General features: G+C 44.4%; 4 protein-coding genes, 1 long non-coding RNA gene and 1 pseudogene across 8 annotated transcripts; 2 read left to right on the plus strand and 4 right to left on the minus strand.

Moving 5' to 3' along the window:
* Positions 1-216: 216 nt before the first annotated feature.
* LOC147482601 (secreted RxLR effector protein 161 pseudogene) lies at positions 217-1,112 on the minus strand (annotated as a pseudogene).
* Positions 1,113-3,964: 2,852 nt separating this feature from the next.
* Positions 3,965-4,617, minus strand: LOC147482602 (uncharacterized). The gene is made up of 2 exons (XM_086579355.1): positions 4,288-4,617; positions 3,965-4,204 (listed from the first exon to the last, which is right to left on the minus strand). Exons 1-2 carry the CDS (start codon positions 4,615-4,617, stop codon positions 3,965-3,967), a joined length of 570 nt encoding a protein of 189 aa, XP_086435481.1.
* Positions 4,618-5,396: 779 nt separating this feature from the next.
* LOC147482603 (uncharacterized) lies at positions 5,397-6,281 on the plus strand. Its single transcript, XM_086580059.1, has 2 exons — positions 5,397-5,547; positions 5,699-6,281. The coding sequence occupies exons 1-2, from the start codon at positions 5,399-5,401 to the stop codon at positions 5,970-5,972; spliced, it is 423 nt and encodes a 140-aa protein (XP_086436185.1). The 5' UTR covers positions 5,397-5,398; the 3' UTR covers positions 5,973-6,281.
* A 222-nt stretch (positions 6,282-6,503) lies between these two features.
* On the minus strand, positions 6,504-7,299 carry LOC147482604 (uncharacterized). The gene is made up of 2 exons (XR_015206428.1): positions 7,246-7,299; positions 6,504-6,950 (listed from the first exon to the last, which is right to left on the minus strand). It is a non-coding gene; the product is annotated as an uncharacterized LOC147482604 (long non-coding RNA).
* Positions 7,300-17,771: 10,472 nt separating this feature from the next.
* LOC147482605 (UDP-D-apiose/UDP-D-xylose synthase 2-like) lies at positions 17,772-21,482 on the plus strand. Of its 4 annotated transcripts, none has more exons than XM_086576700.1 (9): positions 17,943-18,448; positions 18,568-18,592; positions 18,672-18,779; positions 20,004-20,118; positions 20,193-20,326; positions 20,411-20,512; positions 20,625-20,717; positions 20,827-20,962; positions 21,056-21,482. In XM_086576700.1, the coding sequence occupies exons 1-9, from the start codon at positions 18,360-18,362 to the stop codon at positions 21,274-21,276; spliced, it is 1,023 nt and encodes a 340-aa protein (XP_086432826.1). In that variant the 5' UTR covers positions 17,943-18,359; the 3' UTR covers positions 21,277-21,482. The 4 variants fall into 4 exon arrangements, with proteins under 4 accessions (XP_086432825.1, XP_086432826.1, XP_086432823.1 ...); XM_086576697.1 differs by having other exon boundaries at positions 18,062-18,448; positions 18,500-18,592; XM_086576699.1 differs by having other exon boundaries at positions 17,772-18,592.
* A 4,675-nt stretch (positions 21,483-26,157) lies between these two features.
* Positions 26,158-26,622, minus strand: LOC147482606 (uncharacterized). The gene has a single exon (XM_086579359.1). It carries the CDS (start codon positions 26,620-26,622, stop codon positions 26,158-26,160), a length of 465 nt encoding a protein of 154 aa, XP_086435485.1.
* Between the last annotated feature and the right edge of the window lie 367 nt (positions 26,623-26,989).

Raw genomic sequence — 26,989 nt, forward strand, 5'->3', positions numbered from 1 at the left:
TGAGCACAATACCTGCCAATTTCGATTTCAATTTTAGATCAAATATTTGCCGGTCGTGCTTCACCCCGACATGAAGGCTCGGTTGAAATAAAAAAGGGAATTGGGACAGGGATTGTATGATATGTAAATGTTATTTATGCTAAGAGATACATATGGTGGTTAGCTTGTTAGGTTAAAGGGATTGAGTGTGTAGAAGAAGAAGAAGAAGAAAGGATGGAGGCACAAGAAGAAGGTAGGGTTTAGAGTATATTTACCCTAACCTACAATGCATATATTTATACTAGAGATGGAATAACCTAAATAGCAACAAGCTAAATAAGGTACGGTCTCACACTTATAGAATGTGTGAGACCGACACTACATACTTCAACACCCCCTTCAAGCTGGAGCATAGATATCGCTCATGCCCAACTTGTTACCAATATAACTCAGAACTGGACGAATCACTGGTTTGGTGAAGATATCAACTAACTGATCTCGAGAAGCCACATAAGGAGTACTTATCTCCTTTGTTTCAACCTTATGTCTGACATAATGACAATCTACCTCTATGTGCTTAGTTCTCTCATGAAATCTTTGGATTAGAAGCGATATGAATGGCTGCACCGATTGTCACAATGAAGAGGGATCGATGGTCGTACCTCGAAACCTAACTCATGTAGCAGTCATTGAATCCACATTAACTTCGCGATCCCTTGAGCCATAGCTCTATACTCAGCCTCTGCACTAGACTTTGACACAACTGTTTGCTTTTTACTCTTCCATGTCACCAAATTTCCACAAAGGAAAGTACAATACCCAGTGGTGGAACGTCTATCTGAAACTGATCCTGCATAATCAGCATCTGAATATCCAACAACATCAAAATTTCCATTAGAACGATAGACCAATCCACGACCAGGAGAACCTTTCAAATACCTCAGAATACGAATAACTGCCTGGTAGTGAGGAATCCATGGTGCATGCATATACTGAGATACTACACTGACTGCAAAGGAGATATCGGGGCGAGTAATAGTAGCATAGATCAGCTTTCCCACCAATCTACGGTATCCCTCAATATCGGCATACATCTCTCCAACATCCGACTGGAGTTTGTCGTTCGAATCCATAGGAGTCTCTCATCGGGCGAGCTCTAAATTACCGTTTCATCGGCGGGTCTAATACATACTTTTCTATGAGAGATGAATTTCACCGGGGGAACCCGTAACTTCAATGCCTAAGAAATACTTCAGTTCTCCTAGATCTTTGGTCTGGAACTGTCTTGAGAGATTGACTTTAAGTCGATCAATACCCTGTTTGTCAGACCCTGTGACAATGATATCATCAACATACACAACTAAGACAATAATCCCTTCTTTGGGTCTTTTCGGTAAAACGGAATGATCATATTCACACCTAGTCATTCCATTAGCCATCAAACCCGACTAAACTTCGCAAAACCAAGCTCTAAGAGACTGCTTGAGCCCATAAAGAGACTTCTTTAATCGACAGACTTTCCCCCCTTGAGCAACAAAACCAGGAGGTTGAACCATATAGATTTCCTCCAGAAGATCGCCATGTAAAAAGGCATTCTTAACATCTAACTAAAACAGAAGCCAGTGATGATGAACGGCAAGAGAAATCACAACACGCACAGAGGCGAGCTTTGCAACCGGAGAAAACGTCTCGGAGTAATCAATACCATATGTCTGGGTAAAGCCTTTTGCAACTAGACGAGCCTTTAAACGAGAAATAGTACCATCCGGATTATGCTTAATAGTGAAAACCCACTTACAAGCAACTGCTTTCTTCCCAGAAGGAAGATCTGTAAGAACCCAAGTGTCATTAGAATACAAGGCACTCAACTCCTCGTCCATTGCTTGCTTCCAGCCAGGATGAGATAGAGCATCCCTGTAGTTAGACGGGACAGAGACAGACAACAAGGACGTAGCAAAAGACTTGACAGATGGTGGTAAATGATTAGTGGAAACATACTTAGAAATAGAATACTGAGCATACTTACTAGGAAGACGCATACTGGCAGGTGGACGTTCAAGTTTTCGGAGTGCAATCGGAACATCAAGGTCAGATGGAATGGCAATAGGATCCACAGACACAGTGGGAAGAGGTGAGGGCAGCGGAGCAGTTGAACTTTCGGCCTCAAACTCTGGAATGGCAACTGAAGGTACTGGGCGCGCCTGTGCTCCTGGAAGGCTATCAGTGGGCGCAGGTAGCGCTCCTTCTTCACTCACTCCCTCATTTTCACCAAGATCATATCCAGCACCACCAGATGGCATAACACAATCCTCAAATGGTTCAGAGGACATCTTCCCTTTTGAAGAGTAAAACGGGACATCTTCAAAAAAGGTAACATCAGCACAGACAAATGATTTGCGCAGATGAGGACTATAACACTTGTACCCTTTCTGTGTACGTGAATACCCAAGGAAAACACACTTAATAGCACGAGAGTCTAACTTATCACGACCTGGCTTAAGATTATGAACAAAGCGCAACCACACCAAAAATCCGAGGGGGAAGATGGAAAGAAGATTGACCAGGAAAAAGAACAGAGTATGGTGTTTTGCCTCCTAATACTGAAGAGGGCATACGATTAATCAAGTATGTGGCAGTAAGGACTGCCTCTGCCCAATAAAACTTTGGGAGATTTGTTTGAAACATTAAGCAGCGGGCGACTTCAAGAATGGGTCTGTTCTTTCTCTCAGCAACCCCATTTTGTTGAGGTGTATCCACACAGGAGGTTTGATGTGTAATTCCATGGTCATCTAAAAAACTCTGGAATATTGTAGAGGTATAGTCTTTGGCATTATCAGTTCGAAAAACATGCATGTGTGCAGAATACTGATTAGTAATCTCAGCATAGAATTTTTGAAAAACAGAGAATACTTGAGAACGATTTTCCATAATATAGACCCAACAAACACGAGAAAAATCATCTATAAATGTAATAAAATACTTGGCTCCAAAAAGGCCAGTGGTTCTACAAGGACCCCAGACATCTGAATGGACTAACTGAAAAGGAGCACTAGAACACTTATTTAACCTATTTTTGTAAGTAGTATACGGCGATGTTTAGCTAACTCACAAACCTCACAACCTAAAAGACTGAATACTAGAAGAAATCTTGGGAACTAAACTTCAAAAACTAGCCGAGGAGGAAGATGACCAAGACGCGTCTATGCCAGCTGAGCAGAGAGATCGAGATCTGTAAGAGCACATACGGTGAGAGTGCCCATAATCATCTTGAAAGTAATAGATGCCCCCATGCTCATACCCCCACCAACTAGTGTCTTTGTCGTAGAGATCCCGAAACACAACATGAGTGGAAGAAAACATGACATTACAAATTGAAGAGATTGGGTGAGGCGATGAACGACAATAGATTAAGGGGAAATTTCGAATAAGCAAGACTGAGACAAGTGATATATTACGAAGTTAACTGAATAGTACCCCCGACCAAGAATACTAGCCTTAGCCCCATTTGCTAATGTGACATATGATGGTGTGTGAGTATACGCAAGACTAGAAAACAACGGGGATTACGTCATATGATCGAAGCTCCCGAGTCAATAACCCAAGAGTTGTTACCACTTGTATGAAGACATGTTTTACGAATCGGCTAGGGTCGCGATGGGGTAGTCGGACAAACTTGATGAACTGGAATAGCTTGTATCCGCTTCATCGGGGCTGCAAAGTCTTCTTGAACTCGTTGAAAATCGGTCACTTTCGATCAACCTTTGTGGCATTGTTGGCTTTGTGCAAAGGTGGGCGCCCTGTTATATCCCAACAAAATCAGCACTATGATTTGTGCCCCCAATGCTCACAAGGCTCAAAACTTCCAATACCACGACCACGGCCACTCCCTGGGGGTACGACCACCCCCCGACCCGACCCCCCCTCTACCTCCTCACGCCATTACCACGACGACCGGAAGAGGGGTTGTTATTCTTGCTTGGAGGGATCAATAAAGCCGCGACTTGTCATCATTGTGCCTTGGAGGAGGTGCGAATATCTGAGACAAACGAGAGTAAGCCTCAGACAGAGTAAGGAGCTTAGATTCAGCTTGAACTTGGGCTTTCACATTAGCAAACTCGGGACGTAGCCCAGATAGGAATTTGGAGACTCGAAATTCCTCCCTTTGTTTCTTCAACTGATTTATGTCTGTAGTAAGTGGGTGATATATATTCAGTTCTTCCACTTGCTACGAAGAGAATTGTAATATTCAGAGATAGACATATCTCCTTGAGTGAGATCAAAGATGTTCTCATACAACTGAAAAGATACGAGAAGTATTCGAGATTGAGAGTATGATTCTTGTAGATACTCCCAAATCTCCTTCGAGGTTTTAAAAAACCGCACAGTATTACAAACATCTTTCTCCATAGTATTCCACAGGAAATTCTTAACCAAGGCGTCATCTTTTGTCCAGGTTGTCTTTCCTTTATCATCTGGGGGATCTATCAAATGATTTTCCTTACCTTTTCGAGTAAGATAAACAGTAACTGCCTCTGCCCATTGAAGGTAATTAGCAACACCCTCCAATTTGACAGAGGTCATACCAACAGAGAAAACAGACGTATTACCGAATTCATCGGATTTTGGAACATCAGTCATTGTAAAGAGAAGAAAAACTCACTTGATGAAAACGAATACAAAGCGCAAAAAACTTGAGAGACGAGGCGTCTCCTCTTTATCAATACCGAGAGATTGCGGAAGCGAAACAATACTAAGACACCAACTAATACTAAAACTGGAACCTTGGAACTGAGGATCTCTCTCCTAGCATTCTCTAAACAGAGTCGGCTCCGATACCATGTTATTTATGCTAGGAGATACATATGGTGGTTAGCTTGTTAGGTTAAAGGGATTGAGTGTGTAGAAGAAGAAGATGAAGAAAGGATGGAGGCACAAGAAGAAGGTAGGGTTTAGAGTATATTTACCCTAACCTACAATGCATATATTTATACTAGAGATGGAATAACCTAAATAGCAACAAGCTAAATAAGGTACGGTCTCACACTTATAGAATATGTGAGACCGACACTACATACTTCAACAGTAAACAGCCGTTTTGTGTTGTTAAGTGGATAGTTGTATGCGGTGATATTAAAAAGACAGAGTTGTGTCATTCATGCAGTGAGCTTGAAAATGTGTGCGAGGTCTTTGGCCAAGTCTGTCTAAAAGACATATATCATTATTGGGAGAATACTGCTGGAAAATTGATATTCTCCCTGTTTGAGTTATTTGCTGGAAAATGTTCTTCTAGCAGTAAAACTAGTTTGTTGTTCACATCTCCACCACATCCATATAATATTTAACTTCTTAGTCTAGTCGTATGTGTGCCTTGATTTTCATTAATTCTGTCGTACTTCACCATTTTATCTTATTAATAATGATGTCTTTCATTGCTCTGGACACCATACTTAAGCAGAGATCTTTGACAGATAGCCAGAGGCTAAGGGGAGCTAGACAGTATACATCCCGAGTTCATGTTGCTGACATTTGTGAAGCACTGAGAGCCAGTATTCGCAAGCCATCTTCTGGGTAGAATATATGTCTCGTCTTTTTTCTTTTTAGGACTGGAAGTGGGATTATTCTAATTTTAGTCCCTGTGTTAGTGTGTTATATACAGTCCACATATATATTCTACTTCACACAATATAGTATCTTGTGTTACTAATGATGTTTGTATCAGGAGAATATACAACATTGTCGATGATGACCCAGCCTCGCGTGCTGAAGTATTTGCATTTGCTCATACCTTAATTGAGAAAAAATGGCCTGGGCAGATCAAAACAAGAAATTACTCTGATATGTTAGGTTCAAGCAGCCAGGCACAGGTACTGCCGGGACAGAAACGTGTCTCAAATGCTCTATTAAAGAATGAGTTAGGGGTGCAGCTTTTTCATCCAACATACAGATCAGGGTTAGAAAGCATTATAAAATCAATGGAGAACCCATTTCACTAACTTCGGCATGTAAATATAATTGAACAAATGAACTGCTTTCCCAAGGGTTTTCGGTAAGACCAGCAAACTCAATGTTGCACGTTCTTTTATCTTGCTTTTGCCAATACCACCAAATATGACGGATTTGTTTGATTTTACCATCAGCCTTTTTGAAGATCTTGAAAACACACTCTAGAAACTAGATGGTGGACTGGTCGAGGCATGTATTTACCTTCACATCTTTTTCTTTTAAATCTGACGAAATTGACTTCGTAGAATCTGAGATTAATACAACAGAAAATAAGGTACAACACAACTTTGGCGCTGAAACCCAAGGAATTACCACACACGCACCACTTTTACTAGGTTTAGTGAATAATGTGGTCAGTGCAACTATCAGTGCCTTTGTTCTCGAAGATTCAAAGAAAACAATTGCCAGGCACTGTCGGCACAAATTGACAATTTCCCTGGGCATCATCTTCCTTTCATACACTCATGAATGGTGAATTTTGACTAGTAACCTTGTTCTTCACGCACTAGAGAGTAATACTGTTTTAATAACTAAACATTTTACTAAAAGAAAATATCATATCCGATAGAGAGTCGCCAATACATAATGGGTTTTCAACACCTACTTGAAAATTAGCACCTACCTGACGACTGAGGGTCACTATAGGCTTGTTTAGATAAGCATTTACTCATCCAAAATCATCCTTTCTGATTTATATATACCACAGCGCTGTAGCGAATATACATTCTGCCAACGCGATGCCCCAATATAAAATCTTGATCAAACTTGAAAGGAAGAAAATCAATATGGTTCCCTGTTTCTCTTCATACCAATTTTTTCTGGAAGAATTTCCTCCAGAGTGGATAAAACAACAAACTTGGACTTCATTTTCTCATTCTGATAACTTAAACATTGTCTTTACTGCCACTGTAACGAGTCTAAAGCCTGTTGGTGAAGCTGCTTATCTCCAGCTGCCAACACGTTGAAATCTGAAAAATTACAGGACTTTCTTGTTAAGAAAAAAAAAGACAGGAAGAGTTTGGACAAAATAAGATACGCAGAAAAGGAACTTTATAAGTTGGAGCTTTAAAGGTAGTCTTAACTCATGAGAAGTTGAAATGAACCTGGAACTCTTAAAAATGCTTAGAAGAAGAACCAGTTGTTTGAGTTCTTTAAGAGTACTCAAGTGACACTGCTCGGTCCTCAGGTGGTGAATAATTTTTTAACTTAAGCAATAAGCGTAAGGAAATTGTTCAAGGAACTCTTGATGGAAAGAAACCATACTGGCTGGATTTGAATCCGAAGAGGCCTCCCAGTGTAGTTGATTACCCCTCCAATAAGTTATCAAACCTCCAGTACCTTCTATCACCAGCACCAGTGACAGGAAATCATAGGGCTGAGTAACACAACAATCCGGATTAGTAACAATACTGCAGTATTTATTAGGTTCGGCATAACCATAAACAACAAGAGGCAGTACACCCAACAAATAACAGGATATGTCTTAAGCGCCTGGATATGTCTGAAGCGAATGCTCAAGAAGTGGGCAGCCTGAGAAGATCTTAGTGGCATCCTTAGGGAGAGAGTCGCCGATAATACTGAGAGAGAGTAGGAAAGAGAGTGAGAATATGAGCGAGATTTGAGGTTTTCTAAAACCCTTCGTGAGTATATTTCGTATTTCGATATTTCGGTGTTTAAGTTGAGTCCGCTTAAGAGCGGGGCTATATATATATGTGTGTGTGTGTGTGCGCGTTATGAGATTGTAAATTGGAACTATCACCTATTAATCACATTCATGTGCACCATATTGTATATTTGGTTTAGTTTAACCATGAAGGATCTGTATGAACACTAAAACTCACTCTCTCACACAATCTTCTCTCTTTATCTTTTTCTCTCTCATTCTGTTTCCGCTCTCTCTTTCTCTCTTGCGACCTCCTCTTTTTCTCCTCATCTTCTCATTTTTATATCCTTCTTCATCTCATCTGATCCGTCCATCTGTCATGTCATCCTACGACCTTCCTGCCGACCGTACACCTGACACCCCGTGGACTAGGGTTCCGCGGTCTTGATTCGCTCCTCCTCCTTGTTCTTGCTTATGTTGCCTCTTATCCTATACATCGCGGACTTAGTCCCATCTTTACACATCAGGCTACTACAAATGCCCCTTCTCGACTCCGCGGTCTCGTTAAGGGATCCGGGGTCGAGAACCATCACCGTTATACTCTTTCTGCTGCCCATACCCTTTTTTCTTGGTTTGCGTGTGAACCTTACTGCAATCATCACGCACGTTTTTAGCCGTCCCTCGTTCTTTGCGCTTCCACGTGTCCATCGCTGGCTGGGCTACTCAACTAACTCCTCGAGCTCCACAACCCATGAAGTTACATTTTTGCCCTTTTCCTATTTAAACACCCTTCCCTCTCCCTCTTCCTCATTTCACTTTCACTCTCCCTTGGTTTTCCACTGCTCTCTCCTTCACTCCCTTCCGATCAACCTCCAGTTTGCATGCACTCTGCTGGTTTCTTGGCAGTTTTTTCATCCTTTCGGACCTCACCTCAGGCGTATCCACTCTCCTTGCTCCCTTTGGTACGTTTTCTAGGCTTGTTTTACTTTTGATCAAACTAAATAGTGAGTTCTTTCCATATTCTGCGCCTGTTTCTCCGTTTTTCTGATGTCGGGCTCTAACTCTGATGACTCTTCCACTTCCCGCTCACCCCCAATAGCGTCCCCGCCTCCTCTTGCCCATACAGCAGCCCCATCCACCTCCGGGAGCCCAGTCTCTTTGCTACCTCCACCCTCACGATGCCGCCGTCCTAATTTAGACGCAATTAGGGTTGCTTATGGCATTCCAGCCAACATAACCCTAGAACACGTGCCATCCATCACCCACTACCCTCACCTAGTTCCCTGTCGTCCCGGGCACCTTGTGATTACGGTAGGACAAATTATTGCCGGTCTGCGGTTGCCCCTCACTCTCTTGGATGTCGAGGTGTGCAACCACTTCAACATCCCCCCTGCCAAGGTATAAAAAGCTTCTGGAGAACTATGTATGCTGCGAACGATTACAATAGAACTGGCGAGCCCAAAATCACCAGCCGTGACATCTTCTCCCACTACTTCCTTAAGAAAAGCACCAAAGATGTCGGTGTGGGTTACCAGTCATTCTGTGTACGTCCTCAGAAGCTACCCCTCTTGCTTCGTACTACCTCCTCAGACAAAGTATGGCACCATTACCCTTTATACGTATCAGGACAATTTCTGTCCGCGGACATTCCTTCAGACTTAACTCTTAACCACCTCGCCTTCATTACCCGTGGTGAGTGTCTTTGTACTTCCCTTCTTTCTTATTGTAGTGTTACCGTCATGCTCTAACTCGCTGTTCTTCTCTGTTCTATAGGTTGGCGGCCAGACTCCAAATCCCAACTCTATTCCAGCGTATCTTGTCCCATTTTTCAAAGACTTCGCGATCTCGGACACAATCAAGCCAGTTACTTAGGCATCAATCCTACAACCGCTACCCCCTTATTACAAGTCCCCAGTCTGCACACTTTCCGTGGTTTCTCAGCTCCCTTCTACCGTCCTCCTTCTCCCAAAGAGCGGAAACCCAGAGCATCTCCCCCCACCCGGAAAAGATCCCGCGTCTCGTCCTCCCACCGCCGTCATCCTCACACCTCCTCTCAACCCCTTAGATCTCGTGACTCTCCTGCCACCTCCGCACCCGAAGACATCCCCTCGCTCCTATCGCTCCATTTCCAACTGGGACGACCAGTATACCTCCCCCACCTCCCCTACCGACGACATGGATGTTCGTAAGCAAAAACTTTTTGACAGTGACTTTGAGGAAGATGAAGTGACTGAAGTTTCCCCGACCGAGATGAGGGCTCCTGCTGAAATGCCCCCGTCCAAGAGGCAGCGGACCTCAACCTCTGAAGAGTCCGTCCCTGTCGTTCCGCGGACCTTTGTATCTGAAGCACCTGCCCCCCTCAACTCTTCACTTCCCTCTGCAGTCTCTTCCCCTGCTGGCCGCCACCGGCAAGGAACCGATTCCACCGTTTCTGTTTCGACTTTGGCCCCGCGGAAGATTTATGCCTCATCTTCAACGTGCGCAACCGCCGAGTATCCACCGCTGACTCCGCCCTAGACAATGCGGCGGTAGCCTCTTCCCTGTTTTACAACTCCCACCTGCCCAAGGACATTGCCTACGCTGATGGGGGTTCATTTGATATACCCACCGCACTTCCTTTTATACTAACTGGGAACGGGTACGCTCCATCCTCTCATCATTTTTTTTTTACTCTCTCTATTTCTGTCTCCAGGTGAGCTTGGACATTTCTTTCATGATCCGCGGTCTTCTCAACACCAAGAACAAATTGGCTGCCTTGGAGAAAGAGGTCAACGACCCTTGTGGACTAAAGGTCGCCCATGCAGGGCTTCAATCCGAATTAGCCGCTGCTAACATGGCCAAACTCAAGGCCCAGGACGAACTGCATTCCACGGAGTCATCTTATCAGGCCTACATGGATTCGGTGAATGACCGCCTTAGTAGTCAGCAGGAAATGCTCCTTGAACATCAGCAGCTCAACCTATCTGAATTAGCCCGACAACACCAAGCTGCCGTCGACTCCCTCGTCGTCAAAGAAGCTACCGCCGCTTCTACCGCCAAGAACACCAAGACGACCTGGCTACTCTACGCGAACGCTTCAAGACTCTTGCTGACAAACGGGTAACCAAGAAGATCCAAGAGGAGCTTGCCCGACTCACCCAAGAAGGACGACTTCTACCTGAAAAGCCTTACACCACAGTTGCAGCCCCCTCCGAAGACACCCATGGAAAAGTGACCGCCACCGAGACACTTCCCCGCTCCCCGGTGCATGAAGAGAACTCCCTCCCCGCCGCGGCTACCAAAGAGACCCACACTGAGACCCCAGAGAATGTTACTGCAGCCCTCACCACCGCACCCCCTGAAGAAGTTTCTAATGTCCTACTTGCCACTGACTCCCCATCTGAGAAGCAATAGAAGTACTCTTTGTCTTTTGTATTTGGTTGTGATAATTCCCTTTGTCCCATCTGAGCCACTTATTACATTACACTTGTTTTCTAGCTTCTGTTTATGTTTGAATGTTAACGGATGTTCCCATCCGTATGTATGTTTAGGTTTATGTTTGAATATTAATCTCTTTTCTGTGAAGTTTGATTTTGTTCAGCATGTTTGTCATCTCTTCCTCTCTTGATTTTGCTATTTGCCTCAGCCATCCTGCACCTTTTGTCCATCGATTTCACCTCTTTCTTGTCTTTCTGTAGCCCTTGCTTTGTCTTTTCCTCTAAGTCTGGATATTCCCTCAACTGCGCTCTAGCCTCCGTGCTCCACGACGAATTCCTTGTATCGGTGATAGGCTCGTCCCTTTTGCTGTTTTCGCGATGGTAGAGTATATCTGCGAAGGACTCCAACTTCCCGTTATTTCTTTCTATGTTTGGCCTCATGCCCCACATGGTGTTAGTCTCTATAATCCGCGAAAGGCTCCTCCCGCTCCGCGGACTTTATAACCTCGGTGAGTCGAATGGGGCAATCCCTCTTGCCTTCAACTCCCTCTAGACTCTTGTCAACGAAGGGCTCTTCCCCTCCGCTAGCTCCCTCTACACTGGGGTTTCATGCCCCATGTGCGATTTGCTTCCCTACGAAGGGCTCATCCCACTTCGTGGGTTCTGTATTCTCAACACGTCCCTTGGGGCCTCTTGCCCCTGGCTCATCTCTAGCCTCGTATCAGCGAAGGGCTCATCCCCTCCACTGTGTCTCTTCACCTTCAGGCTCTATGCCCCCTATATTACTCACGCCTCTCGCCCCGCTCCGCGGGATTCATAGCTTCCGAAAGCCATTGGGGCTTAGCCTTGCCTCAGGTCCAAATTTGACCTTGTGTTAGCGAATGGCTCATCCCTCCACGATCTCGTTAGCATTTCACATCTCGTAGTTATTTTGGACTCCTACCTCTATAAACAATGATTTCTTCTCAAAAGTGATGTTACATTATATATTTACATATAGCCCCAGATTCAGGCAGTAGATTTACATTACATTCAAGTGTGAATTTTTTTTAACATTCTCACATTCCACGACTTCTCTATCAGTTTGTCGTCCTGTGTCCACAATTTGTAGGTGCCCGCCCCTCCGATATCCACCACCGTATAAGGTCCCTCCCAGTTTGGACCCAGTTTTCCATCTTTCTCTTTCCTGGTACTAGGTGTCACTCGGCGGAGCACCAGGTCACCTATTTGGAGCTGCCTTGGCTTGACCCTCCTGTTGTACTGTCTTTGCAACCTCCGGTGGTACTCCTCCAGTCTTATACAGGCAATGTCTCTTCTTTCCTCTGCTAGATTCATATCTGCTGCTAAGATTCTCCAGTTTGAACCCTCCTCCACGACCTTTGTCCGCGTTGTAGCTACCACCATCTCCAATGGGATCACGGCCTCCACCCCATAAGCCAACGAAAATGGAGTCTCTTGGGTGGACGACCGAGGTGTGGTGCGGTAGGCCCACAATACATGATTAAGCTCACCGGCTTACGCCCCCCTTCTTATCCTCTAACTTCCTCTTTAGGTTGTTCATGATGGTCTTGTTAGAGGACTCTGCTTGTCCGTTGCCTTCGGGGTTGTAAGGGGCCGAGAACCCCTGTCTTACGTTGTAGGCTTGCAAGAATCTGGCCACCTTCGCTCCTGTAAACTGAGTTCCATTGTCTGCTATGATGGCGTACGGCAACCCAAACTTGCAGATGATATTCTCCCATAAAAACTTGATGACTTGCGTTTCCTTCACCTGCTGCAGGGGCACGACTTCAATCCATTTTGTGAAATAATTTGTGGCCGCGAGCATGAACCTCCTTTTACCACTGGCCATGGGCAACGGTCCCACTATATCCATTGCCCACATAGCGAAAGGCCACGAACTTGAGACATTGTGAAGGGATTCAGCAGGGGAGAATATCAACTGTGCAAATCTCTGACATTTGCCACACCTCTTAGCAAATTCCACAGCATCCCTTTTCATGTGGGGCCAGAAATACCCCTGTGTCAATAGTCGGTGTGTCGTTGTCCTTCCCGCCGAATGACTCCCGCAATCTCCCTCGTGTAATTCTGCCAACACCTCCTGGGATAGTCGCGAACCCAAGCATTTTAGAAGTGGTCCACTGAAGTTTTTCCGATATAACTCTCCTTCCAGTAGAACGTATCTCTGAGAAGTCTGCTCCCATCTCCTTCTTTCCCTTTTATTTGTGACTTCATTTCCCGCCAGAAAGTCCTTAATAGGCTCCATCCAACCCTCCTTCTCTTTCGTGACATGACAAATTTCCATCTCATCCTCGGTACTCGGTTTCTCCAACCTTCCCACATGTATTATTCTCTCCTCCGATCCGGGAATTGTAGCTGCTACATATGCTAGGGCATCGGCGTGTCTATTCTCTCCCCGGCCCAAGTGAAGGAAACAGATTTTTGTGAACTTCTCAACTCGTCTACGCACCACATCCAAATATCTTGCCATCCTGGGACATCGAGCGGCGAACCCTCCGTTCACTTGACAGACCACTAAGTTTGAATCAGAATAGACTGTCAGCTCCTTCACTCCCAAATCCTCGTCCATTCTTAATCCGGCGATCACCACTTCGTACTCCGCCTCATTGCTAGATGCCGCGAACCCTAGTTTCATGGTTTGCTCTATTATGCTATTATCAGGTGTAACGAGTCCTATGCTGCTGCATGCATCGGTAGCCTATCCATCCGCGAACACCCTCCACCCATTCCTCTTATCCCACGGGTCTAGAAGGTCTGGCTTGCTCTCCCGCTCCGGCTCCATAATCATCTACTCCCCCCACGTGGGATCCTCTGCGGGAAACTCTGCTAGAAATTCAGCCACCGCCTGCGCCTTCTCCGCGGTTCTTATCTGATAATGTATCTCATAGAAACTCAGCATCACTGCCCACTTCAACATTCTACCAGATTTTTTTGTTCTCATTGTTTGTCTCAGAGGCAAATTCGTTACCACCACCACCACATGTGCTTCAAAATAGGGCTTTAGCTTCAGGGTTGAAAATACCAATGCCAAGGCATACCTCTCGATTCTACTATATCGCGTCTCTGCATCTTAAAAAGTCTTGCTCTAAAAATATACCGGCTTCTCCACCTTGTCTACCACCCGAACTAGAACCGAGCTGACTACATACTCCGTGGCCCCCAAGTACAAATACAACTTCTCCCCGGTCTCGGGACGCGACAACAAAGGCGCTTTGCCCAAATATTTTTTCAATTTTTGGAATGCCTCTTCACATTCCGCGATCAATATAAAATCCGGTGTGCTCCTTAACAGTCGGTACAGCGGTCTGCACTTGTCAGATGACTTGGAGATTAATCTATTCAGAGCCGCGACTCTTCCTGCTAACCGCTATACTTCCTTCACATTCTGCGGAGATGTCATCTTTATCAAGGACCTTATCTGCTCGGGGTTAGCTTCGATTCCCCTATGAGTAACGATATACCCCAAAAACTTTCCTATAGTCACCCCAAAAGTACACTTCTCTGGGTTCAGTTTCAAGTTGTATTTGCGTAGTATCCCGAAGGTTTCTTGTAACCCCTCTATATGTTCCTCTTCTGACATACTTTTCTCCACCATGTCGTCTATATAAATCTCAATTCCCTTATGAATCTTTCTTTCGAACATTTTTTGACCCAACCGTTGGAAGGTTGCCCTTGCCCATACATCGTGACCTAATTGTACCCCATCGACGCGTCCATGATGGAAAAAGATCTTGAACCCGGCCGTCCTGTCCACCAACTCATCTACTCGCGGCATGGGGTAGCTGTCATTTGGACACTCTAGATTCACATTCGTAAAGTCCACGCACATACGCACTTTCTCATTCTTTTTTGGTACCGCGACTATATTAGATAACCAGTCCGTGAACTCTACCTCTTGGATTATTCCCGCCCTTTTCAATCTGGCGACCTCTTCCCGGATCCCTTCAGCATATTTTGGCCTAATATTGCGCATCTTTTGCCTCACGGGTTTGGCATTCTCTTTCATATGCAAGTGATGACATGCGAACTCGGGGTCCAACCTAATAACATCCTCTATTGTCCAAGCGAAGACATTTCTATTTTCTGACAAAAATTGTATCAATTTACCCCTCAACTCCTCAGGTAAGCTAGATCCTATCGATGTGAACTTCTCCTCTTCCCCCTATCCCAATATTCACCACCTCTATCTCATCGAGCGTCTTTGGGTCCGGCGCTGTCTCACCCTCCTCTTCCCCTGAAGTGCACTGTAATTGCTATGTCAGCCTCTTCTTAGGATTGGAAGCCTCTCCTTCTGACCCGCCTATCAGCCTCTTCATGGTTCCCCGATGACTATTTTTTGCCGTAACCTGATCACCGTAGACCTCATACAAGCCAGTAGGGGTGGGGAATCGTATTACCTGATAATACGTTGATGGGACCGCCTTCATCCCGTGAATCCAGCGCCTTCACAAAATTGCATTATATTGCGACGCCGAATCCACCACCATGAAACAGGCGAAGACTGTCACCGGCCCTATTGTCACTGGTAGTAAGAGTTCCCCCATGGGTTCGGTCATACTTCCATTAAATCCATACAAATTAGTTCGCGAAGGACGCAGCTGCTTAGGATTAACTCCCATTTCCTCCAAAGCACCTCTGAACAGCAGTTATACCGCACTTCCACAATCAATCAATACCCTTTTCACCATGTAATTTCCCATTGCCATTGTAATGACCAATGCGTCTTCATGTGGTGAGTCTACTGCTCTTAGGTCCGCGTCGCTAAACACGATTCTATCCTTTTTCATTTGTCGGTTTCATTTCGCCGAGGCCTATCCGTTCTCTCATTAATCTGCTGGATGCTCGCGGTCGGTCGTATCTTGTCTCTATGAGCGTTATGACTCATAACCTCCCCGCTGTAAATCACGTTGATGGTTCCCAGTATCCTTCCCTGTGGCGGCATGCGCTCCTCATTCCGACCGTCTCTCACAAATTCTCCCATCTCCCTTTTTCCACCATTCTCTGAACCAACTATTTTAGAGCGTAACAGTCATTCGTCTCATGATTCCTTATCTAATGATATGCACAGAAGGGCTTCTTCGGTATCTCCATTGGCATGGTTCGCGGTCCTTCATACCTCGGCCGATCCTTTATTAGGGGCAAGATCTCACTGAGCGGCTTGTTCAATGGAGTCTGTTCTATCTCGCGGTATGGCTTCCTCTCTCTGTACCCTCTTCGGATTCCTTCCCGGCTTCCCTCTGCTCGTGCTCCATATCCGCGGTATCTCCCACTTTCTTTCTCCGATGTCCCCACTTTCCGACGTTCCCAATCCTTCTCCAAGGACAACACGGCCTTCCCCGTTCTCTTGGAATCCTTCTGCATAGAATCTTCATATCTTATATACTTTTCCACTCGTGGATACAGCTCATGTAGTGTCGCAATCTCATTCTTGGCCACGGATTGGTGCACTCCTGTCCCCAGGTGTAAGCCTCTCTCAAAGGCTATCACCGCTGTCCTCTCATCCAGATTTTCAACTTTCAGGGTCTCTACCTTGAACCGACATAGAAACTCCCTAACTGATTCCATGGACCTTTGTCACACATTGAATAGAGCCGCGATGTCCACCACTCGCTTTTTCTGATGTATGAAGTGATCTATGAACGCCTGCTCCAACTCCTTGAAACTCTTGATGCTCCCTGCCGGCAATTGGTAATACCAATCCGACGCCCCTCCTTTAAGACTAGCCGAAAACATCATACACTGTAAACCGTCATATCTAGCCTCCTGCCATAGTGGCATCTGTTGCCGAAAATGATGAATGTGCTCCGCTGGATCCCCTTTGCCGTCATATCTCTCAAACCTCGGCTGGGCGAACCGCTTTGGGACCTCTGAGGCCCATATGTCATCTGCTAACGGGTTGCGATTCAACCCAGCCACCACCTGACTGGCCGCTTCTCCGTGCTCCTTCCTCTGCCGCCGGTTTGCCTCCCTATCATTGTCTTTCATCTCTTGGACTTGCTCCATTGTCAACCCCGCTACCGGGTTTTCTACTATATTCGGTCTGGTCCCCTCCTCATCTTCAGATCCCTCATTTTCGGACCCCTCGCTTAGTTCTTCCCCGGCCTCCTCCTCCGTCTGCTCTCTCTTTTTCCGCAGCTCATCGTTCTCCTCTCTCAGCCTCTCAATCTCTTTCCTTATCAGGCGTGTTTCTTCCGTTGCTCGCCCTTCTTCTAATCCTTCTCCCTCCTCAATCACTGCTTCTGGCGTCGGCTCATGAACCCTAACCTTCTTTGGTCTACCCACTGCTCTTTTCGGTGTCATTTCTGAGTTGTTTTCCTCCGGTCCCCACAGACGGCGCCAAATGTATGAACACTAAAACTCACTCTCTCACACAGTCTTCTCTCTTTATCTGTTTATCTCTCCTTCTATTTCCGCTCTCTCTTTCTCTCTTGCGGTTTTCTCTTTTTCTCCTCATCTTCTCGTTTTTATATCGTTCTTCATCTCATCTGGTCCGTCAATCTGTCCTATCATCCTATGACCCTCCTGCCGACCATACACTTGACACCCCGTGGACTAGAGTTCCGCGGTCTTAATTCGCTCCTCCTCTTTGTTCTTGCTTATGTTGCCTCCTATCCTATACATCGCGGACTTAATCTTTCCACTTCAGGCTACTACAGGATCCAATGAAATATCTTGCTTGTCTCCATCACAATCATGTTAATTGAAATCTCTCCGTTTACAGTATAATACACTGCAAAGATCCCTAATCTATTATGAATTGGATCTGCAAAAAAATTATGGAAAACTGAAAATCGAAAGTTTACACAAAACGCTACTGAAATTCCTACCAAAATGTCAGTGTATTTTGAAGTACACTGTATAGTTGAGATTTCCAGTTGAGATTTGAGCTAAGCACTGTTAGGAAACAACATTTTTTCGGTTTCAGAGTCATCTATTATATTTGGAATTTTCAATGGTCGGTGCACACAAATAAAATGTGAATTGTTTCTCTCCTCTGTTGCCACTGGAATGTGTAACACGTTCAAAATTGACGGCAGATTTTCATTTTGTTACATACGAGCGTACAAGGAAATTCTTATTATGATGTGATTATTAAATGATTAAGCAAAAAATCACAGATAGAGAGTGGCGGTGGGCTAATAATCAGTCAGCACGAGCTTCGTTGTTGAACAATGTCTTCTTCTTCTTCAAGAAGCAATCTTGATGGAAACACAATAAGCCCATTAACAATATGCATGATAGGTGACATTTGTGTGAAAAACTATTATCAGAAACACCTCACAGAATATTAGCTGTTTATGTTTACAATGGCAAAATCAAACACCTTCTAGAAGAACAAGATGCTAATTACATTAACAGAATTCACTTCCATAGGGTCAATATCAAACATGATTCTAGACTTGAAGGTCTTATTAAAATGGCAGATCTGGTATTATTATTACCCTTTGTTTTTAGTATTGGCCTTGTTTTTCTTTTTAAGACGATTAATCTTGCTGCTATATGTACACCTGCTGATTACAATACACGTCCACTGGATACTATTTACAGTAATTTCATTGACGCGTTACCCGTGGTGAGTTTTCGATTGATGGGGCTTGTTTGGATTTTATATTTGATGTGAATGTGTGTCATGGGGTGGTTTGTTTTTTTAGGTGAAATATTGTTCGGAGAATAATAAGAGGCTTATTCATTTCTCTACTTGTGAAGTTTATGGGAAAACTATTGGAAGTTTTCTACCCAAAGATCACCCGTTGCGACAGGTACATTTTTATTTACTTTGCGTTTTGTGATCTTGAAATTCAATGTGATTGTTTTTTACCACATTGCTTTGAGGTTTCCCTTCTTCCTTGAATTGATGTGTGAACTGCAATTGACCTTCCTCAAATATGAATAGGATATTGCATGACTCACTTTTCTATGTTAAATTAGGTTGAACATTTCTTACTCAATTGAGTTTCGAGTTCTTGAGGGCTTTCTAGACTTCCTTTATGTTGGATTTCTTACTTGTGGTTGTATCTGCTCTTTAAATTAGAAGGAAATATCGTGCAATGTTTTTTAAGAATTTCAAAGGAATTAAGGAGACGACATGAATAACAAATATGAGTAAATATTTGGCATATGCTTTCACTTGTTTATTTAATTTAATTTATTGGTATATTAGAAATTTAAATGTTCAGTGTCTTGGTCTTCATGTTATGGGTGTACCATTTGCGTATGACATTATGGTGGCAAATTGCTTTTAGTGAACAAAGGATTCACTTTGAACCTCTAATAGGATGAGGCAATTGATACTGAAGATAATTCTTTTTTCTTTTCTTTCCTTTTTCTTTTAACTTTTTGGGGGTGTTTTTTTCGATCAACATGCGCCTGGTATGGTGTTTTCTATATGATAATTAATTAGATATCTTCTGTTAGTCTTCTTTCCGTTATTTTGAATTCTTTCACAGTGAGTCTGTGACAAAGTCTTTAGTAAAGGATCAAAGAATGATGTGCCTTTGATATGTGATATGTTAGCTTCTGATGGTATTTTTTAGAAGTTCTACAAAAACTTTGTTACCACCAGTTATCAACTTCTGATGGTATTTATAACTAACAGACGTCCTTAAAATATGTTTATTGATAGTGTTCCATCATTTTTCCCCGCAATCTGTTGGTTTGTGCCAAGTGTGGTTTTCCAATTCATTCAACATAAAGAATAAAAGTAACATATAAGAAATTAAGAAGTAAAAAAAGGGTCAAGTCATCTATATGAAACAAGCTACTTGCAAATCATATCGGGGTGTGCTTAAGTAAATTGCTGAGTCTTTATGCTATTTGGACGTTTTGCAGGTTCTACCTTTTCTTTTTAATTGTTTTAAGCTGGAAAGGAACACATATTTGGAGTGTACATATTAATGTTTGCTTAACTGCTTGATTTCTAATGTTCTGAAATGTTATACCTGTCATTTATGAGATCTAATTGTTGTTGTGTTATACTGAAATAGGATCCTGAGTTCTATGTACTAAAAGAAGATGCCTCCCCTTGCATCTTTGGCTCCATTGAGAAGCAAAGGTGGTCCTATGCATGTGCAAAGCAACTAATTGAGAGGCTGGTCTATGGTCAGTGGTCATGTTCATTGAGTTATTTTAAGTTTCTTAAATGTTGGCTGTGAGCTGATTTTAACTGACTACAGCTGAGGGTGCGGAAAATGGCCTTGAATTCACCATTGTGAGACCTTTCAACTGGATTGGTCCAAGGATGGACTTTATCCCTGGCATTGATGGTCCTAGTGAGGGTGTTCCGAGGGTGCTAGCTTGCTTCAGCAATGTAGGTGACCTTTTATTTCATCTCTGAGGACAGATTTTTCAATGTTCTGATAGTCTCTGAATTGAAGTCACTTTTCATTTGCAGAATCTTCTACGTGCTGAACCACTCAAGCTTGTAGATGGTGGTCAATCTCAGAGAACATTTGTGTATATCAAGGATGCTATTGAAGCTGTTCTTTTGATGATTGTATGTTAACTACCTTCCTTTTCCACCCAGATTTTGTTATATGTTCATTTAATTTTTCTTTTTTTGGCCATTGCGTTCCTGTTTACATTTATTGATAACTGGTAATTATCAGGAAAACCCTGCTAGAGCCAATGGCCACATTTTCAATGTAGGAAATCCCGACAATGAAGTTACAGTAAAACAACTTGCAGAAATGATGACAGAGGTATGCGAAAAACAGCTTTTAATTCATCTTCTTAGTTGAGCACTCCGGCTATATAAGCCTATCCATTTTAACTCTCCTTAAGTTGAATATAACTTGATGCATCTTTCAGGTATACTCAAAGGTAAGTGGTGGGCCTGCATTGGAAGTACCTACAATCGATGTAAGCTCTAAAGAGTTCTATGGTGAAGGGTACGATGACAGTGACAAGCGAATTCCAGATATGACCAGAATCAATAAACAACTTGGTATTACCTACTGTTCTTAATTCTTAAACTGTTCGTTTGTTTACTGTTAAATGACATAAGAAAGAAATAATTACCGTCTGGACTATGGTGTAGGTTGGAACCCAAAGACATCACTTTGGGATCTTTTGGAGTCGACTCTCACATATCAGCATAGGACATATGCAGAAGCCGTCAAGCAGGCTGTTGCCTGTTGCAAAACCAGTTGCATCGAGCTAAAGGAGAACTTTGCGATTGGTATTCTGGAAGCTGATTCTACAGACAGTTGCTCACTGGAAGAGTCTTATTGTTTTGAAGGAAAGGGTGCTAATATCTAAGTTCTTCTTATAGTGTAATTTATTTGTGACAACAACATTGGTAGTTGTTGCTCAGAAACCCGTAGCTCTAGTGTTCTGTATCTACTTAAAGAAAACAACTGGTAAGTCTGTCAAGTTTGAATCCCACATCACTGTACTGTCTATTAGATGAAGGACCGTTGCATTCTCTGTACTGCATATATATTAGATAAAGGTTTTTGCGAGCACCCTCATTTCTGTTACCGACTGAAGCTTCTTTCCATTTGCCTTTTTTCCTATTAAGTAGTCTTTCCATTTGGTCCATACACATTTCCAGGGACATTTTGGAATCCGATTTTACCAAAGTGACGAAAGAGATCTTGGTTTGGTTGGATTTGAAATTTGGAATCAAATGAAGACATAGGGAGTATTTTGAAGGAAATTAACGCCGCTGCAACTGCAAATACTTAACGCGAGCGCAATAGACTCTGTTCAGGTTCCAACTAGAAGGAATACGATTAGACTCGATTCCTCGTCATACCCAAATATTTTGAAGTATGGTTTGTGTATGAAGTATGAAGAAATGTTCACGCCAGCTTTTGGCGCATGATTCAGTTCCTTCTTTTAGCACCCGCCCGAACCTCTGGCCCAAACAATGCATAAGCAGACCTTCGACCTCGCTAACAAAGGCCATGGGCCACGCCTTCTACCCTAGTTCAAATTTGCTCGTAAAACAATGTCTCGCGACCCGCATGCATTTGAAAATTTCTGTAAAGATTGTGGATCAAAAGTTCTGACATTTTAAAATCAAAAGTTATCTCTCACCCCATATTTAAAGATTGTCGCGAACACATTATTGCATTTTGTATAATTCCTTTGAAAATGGAAGATATTTGTATGATCAGATTTTACAACCTCTAAAATTACTATATCACTTTGGTATTCTCTCTCTCCCTCTCTCTTTTCCTTCCTTTCTTTTCTTTCCTTCCTTTCTTTTCTTTCTCCTCCTCTTTATATATCCCATAACTGCTCTCTTTCTCCAACCGCTCCATCCTCTCTAACTGCTCTCTATGATCTCTTTTTGTGTCCCACGTCTGCCACTTGTCCAACCGTCTCTTTAGGTATTGTGTCTTGGCTACTGTACTCCTGCTACTTCTTTCCTTTATCCACATTCCTTTAGGCCCCGATATTTCACTGAAACTTATGCCTTTCTAGGTTCCGCGGTACATCTCTGTTCCGCGGGCTTGATCCGACGCTCCCACTCTTTTTCCGGGCGATTCTGAGGCGGTTCGGCGGTTATTATTCGCGGACATGATCCGCTACATTAGGTCTCTTCTTCGCTATTCGGCATACGACCCACTTGCTACCTATAACCCCATGTGTCATGAATACGTCCTATACAGATGCCCCTCTCGGTCCCGTTTGATGTTCCGCGATATCGTTCTAAGTCCGCGGATAAACTACGAGACCGAGATAAATCTCCCCCTTTCTTTTACATCTGTGGCACGTGCGCTATCATTACATCTCGATGTCCGATCCGCACGCGTATCGAACCTGTCATTTCGGCTCACGTATATCGAGCCTGCTTTTCCACTTTTCAATGCCCCACGTGTCCCTTTTTTCCTGGTTCTTTTCCTAAATAAAATGACCCTTTTGCCCCTGTCGATTAGTGTCCCGCCCAAACATCTCTCTTCCTTCAAAACCCATAAACTCGTCTCTAAACCTTCCCATTTTCCTTTTCTTCCAGTTTCTTCTACCTTTCTTCTTGTTCTTCATCTTCAGTGGGTCTTCGATTATTCAAGGTTCGAGCTTCTCTTTCATTGCTCTTTGCCACTTTACTCCTCAGGTTTGTCTTCCTCCCCTTAGTTCTTGTCATTGTTCCGATTATTCTTCCTCGTTTTATCTGTTCCCATTTCTCTTCCTTCGTAGCCTATTTTCTCCATTGTTCTTCGATTAGGGCTTCTCCATTGTTCAATTTTGTCATGTCCGAGTCCGAATCGGGCGAAGTTCCTCGGCTACCCGGAGGCGATGGATCGGAGTCCTCTGCTCGGATCTAGCGGTCACCACATGAGACCAATCGACTCCACGACCGGGCGGGCTCTGCTAGCCCCTGTCGCGGAACCTTCCACCTCGGGGAAGGAAAGCCACTCTGCCTCCCCATCATATCGCCAGTAGGCCCAACTTAGATCACGATTAAAGCCGCTTATGGCATCCCGCGCCAACGTGATCCTTGAGCACGCGTGCACGCGCCTCTCCATTTCCGATCTAGTTCCAAGCGGTGTGGTTGTCTCATTGCAACTGTTGGTCGGATAGCGGCGGAAACTGCGATTTCCCTTAACTCTCCTTGATGTCGAGGTATGTAACCACTTCAACATCCCCCCTGCCAAGGCATCGGTAACTTTTGGCGTATCTTATATGCCGCAGACCATTACAACAAAACCAATTCTCCCAAAATCCAACTCTGCGATATGATAGCTCACTATTATATAAAGAAGAGCACCAAATTTGGTAGTGTAGGATATCAGTCTTTCTGTACCCGCCCGCAAAAGAAGTCCTTTGTCCTCCACCTTACTACCTCTGATAAAGTGTGGCATTATTATCCATTATATGTGTCCGGTAGTTTTCTATCCGTGGATCTTCTCTCTGACGTTTCTCTAAGGCATCTCAGTTTCCTTACTAGTGGTACGTCAAACTTTTTGATTCGCAGTGCTCGTTCCTAACTTTACTTTTAACTTGTCTTTCTTTTGTACCACAGGTTGGAGCCCAGATTCGCGATCCAAACTTTACAACGGTGTCTCCTCAGCTATTTTTCAAAAACTCCGCGACTTGGGAAGTGCCCAGAGTGAAGTCCTCGGCATAGATCCAGAAAAGGGGCATCCTCTTCTCCTTGATCCTTCGTTGAAAAATATTGGTCCGTATCAAGGTCCACTTTATCGCCCAGCCCCTCCCAAAGAGAGACTCCCCAAACCCTCTCCTCGCCCAAAGAGAAAGGCCTACAAATCTTTTAAGTATACTAACAAGATATCGCACTCCAGAGCCGTTGCCCAACGTTTTGCCGCTGCGTCCAAGGCCCATCCCCCTGCTCCATATACCGCCCCCTCTTCCTACTCTGCTGCAGCAGATTGGGAAGATGATTTTGATCAACCCTCCTCCCCTGTTCAAGAAGCTGCCATGGCCTCTTCCAAACTCAAATTGTGGGAAAGTGACTCTGACGAGGATGAACCCGTTGAAGTTGCCGCTAAGAGCCCTCCTGCTAAAAAGGCTAGGACTGCGGCCTAACCCAACTGAAGGCTGGCCGCCGTCTGCCCGCCGCGCCACTGGCCACGCTTTCGCCGCCCTTCTAAAGATTCCCAGCCATCTGGGTCAGTGCCACCTGGTGCACCTGAAATATGGCGACCTCATTTCAGGGCTAGAGATCGCGAAATAACTATACGCGACTCGGCCCTGGACAATCCTTCCGTCGCAGCCTCTCTTTTCTTCAGCTCTCATCTGCCCAAAGATCAAGCATATGGTGATTTTGGCAGTTTCGCGTCTCATAGAACATCCATATACCACGGTTGGGAAAAGGTATTATTCTGTCTCTTGCACCTTCTTCTATTTTTTTTTAACACTTTGATAACCCGTGATTCTTTTCAGCTGAGTTTGGATATTGGTTATGTGATCCGTGGCTTGACCAACACGCTGGACTCTATGGAGACCATGAAGCAGGAGATTGAAGGACCTGAAGGCTCGAAGGCCAAATATGCTAGCTGCGTTGGAGAAGGATCGCGATGCTCTTTGAATTGTGGCCGTGAAGGCCCAAAAGGCGCTTCAGGTGGCCCAAGATCAGCACCGTGACTATGTTTCGGGTGTTACATCCAAACTGGAGAGCCAAAAAGAGGCAGCTAAGGTCGCCACTTAGGTCGCAGTAGATAAAGCTGTGCAAGAGGCCGCAGATCATTTTCGTAGCCTAGCCGAGAAGAAGATTAGCCCTTGAACTTAAACAACGACTCGAAGAAGAATCTCTGGCGGTCGTCCTCCTTCTTGATGCGAAGTTCAGGATCCTCAAAAATAGCGCCCTCCAACCGTTGCATCTGTTTCAACTCCTTTACCGGTCCCATCCCCAACTGAAGCCGTTAATCCAGTGATGCCTGCTCCCATCGTCGTGGATATTCCCCCTCCTCCTGCCGGTGAAGTGGAATTAGTGCCTTCTCACCAGACTGTGAGCGAAGGGCCTCAGTAATTTCTTGGAAATTCATCTTTTGTCCTAGTGAATTTATGTTTTGTACTTAAAATGTTCCCCCTTGTACTTTTGAGGTTTTGTGATTCCCACTTTGACAGTACTTGATTGTAACATCTCTTTTACTTGGTTTCTGGGAATGGCCAGCAGGTCTTTAATGTTGATCACTTTGCAATCTAGAGTTCCCCTCTTTTCTACCAAGTCCAATTTCCATTGTATATATCTCTGTTAATTTTATTCTCAGTTGACTTGGATTCGAAATATGCAGTAGGTGCATCGATATGAGTGTTTGTATTCAGCTGTTATGCCTAATGGAACACTGATTCGTGCAATCTTGTTGATTTAGACGTATAGTCCGCAAAGGGCTTCTTCCCCCTTGTTTCTCTGATGGCTGTGAAGCCTGGAGGGGCAACTCAGCTTGCCCCCAAATTGATTCGGACATATAGTCCGCGAAGGGCTCCTCCCCCCCGCTTTCTCAGACGGCTGTGAAGCCTGGAGGGGCAACTCAGCTTGCCCCCAAGTTGATTCGGACATATAGTCCGCGAAGGGCTCCTCCCCCCCGCTTTCTCAGACGGCTGTGAAGCCTGGAGGGGCAACTCAGCTTGCCCCCAAGTTGATTCGGACATATAGTCCGCGAAGGGCTCCTCCTCCCCGCTTTCTCAGACGGCTCCTTTTGTTCCGCGGACCAAACTCTTTGTAGTTACCTACTGTATACTCTGCGCGGCTACTTGATCCCCCTTGATTTCATATGTTCCACCCTTCGTGGGAAAGCGGATCACCTGGTAATACGTTGATGGAATGGCCTTCATTTCATGAATCCATTTTCTCCCTAAAATCGCATTATATTGTGAACCAGTGTCCACCACCATGAACCTAGTGAATACAGTCACCGGACCTGCTGTCACAGGGAGCGTTAACTCCCCAACGAGCTCTGTCATACTGCCGTTGAACCCATACAGATTGGTCTGCGGAGCCTTCAACTGGTTTCGGTCGATGTTCATCTCCTCCATGGCCCATTTGAATAACAAATCCACTGAACTGGCGCAGTCTATCAACACCCTTCGAACCAGGTAATTCCCCATTGCTATGGTAATTACCAAGGCATCCTCATGCGGCAAAATTACCAACTCTAAATCCTTCGGGGTGAACATTATGCTCCCGTCTATCATCGCGGCTCCATTCACTAACCGCGGTATGCTCACTACCTCACTCACCTGTTGTAGACTTGCTGCCCTTCTTATCTTATCCCTGTGTGTATTCCTACTCAAAGCATCTGTCCACTGAAAATGACATTGATGGTACCCAAAATTCTAGCCGGGGCTGGCACTCTCTCAGCTTGGTGTACTTCGGCGACAAACTCTCTGAGCATTCCTTTTTCAATCATCCTTTCTACTAGCCATTTCAAGGCGTAACACTCATTTGTAGCATGGTTTCTGACTTGATGATACTCGCAGAATGGTTTCCCTTCTATCTCCCGTGGGATACTTCGCGGCCCCTCATAATACTGGTTCCCCTTAATTAGAGGCAAGATTTCCT

Source organism: Coptis chinensis, chromosome 8 (assembly GCF_015680905.1).
Source record: "Coptis chinensis isolate HL-2020 chromosome 8, ASM1568090v1, whole genome shotgun sequence".
Taxonomy (NCBI): domain Eukaryota; kingdom Viridiplantae; phylum Streptophyta; class Magnoliopsida; order Ranunculales; family Ranunculaceae; genus Coptis; species Coptis chinensis.

Excerpts from the sequence above, each read along its gene's own strand:
- LOC147482606 (XM_086579359.1), bottom strand. The coding sequence starts at position 26,622 with ATGATAGACGGGAGCATAATGTTCACCCCGAAGGATTTAGAGTTGGTA.
- LOC147482602 (XM_086579355.1), bottom strand. The coding sequence starts at position 4,617 with ATGACTGATGTTCCAAAATCCGATGAATTCGGTAATACGTCTGTTTTC. Across the intron at positions 4,205-4,287 it reads CTCAATCTCGAATACTTCTC|CAAGTGGAAGAACTGAATAT; the intron begins GTATCTTTTCAG and ends TTCTCTTCGTAG.
- LOC147482603 (XM_086580059.1), top strand. The coding sequence starts at position 5,399 with ATGTCTTTCATTGCTCTGGACACCATACTTAAGCAGAGATCTTTGACA. Across the intron at positions 5,548-5,698 it reads ATTCGCAAGCCATCTTCTGG|GAGAATATACAACATTGTCG; the intron begins GTAGAATATATG and ends TGTTTGTATCAG.
- LOC147482605 (XM_086576699.1), top strand. The coding sequence starts at position 18,437 with ATGGCAGATCTGGTATTATTATTACCCTTTGTTTTTAGTATTGGCCTT. Across the intron at positions 18,780-20,003 it reads AAGATCACCCGTTGCGACAG|GATCCTGAGTTCTATGTACT; the intron begins GTACATTTTTAT and ends ATACTGAAATAG. Across the intron at positions 20,963-21,055 it reads CAGAATCAATAAACAACTTG|GTTGGAACCCAAAGACATCA; the intron begins GTATTACCTACT and ends ACTATGGTGTAG.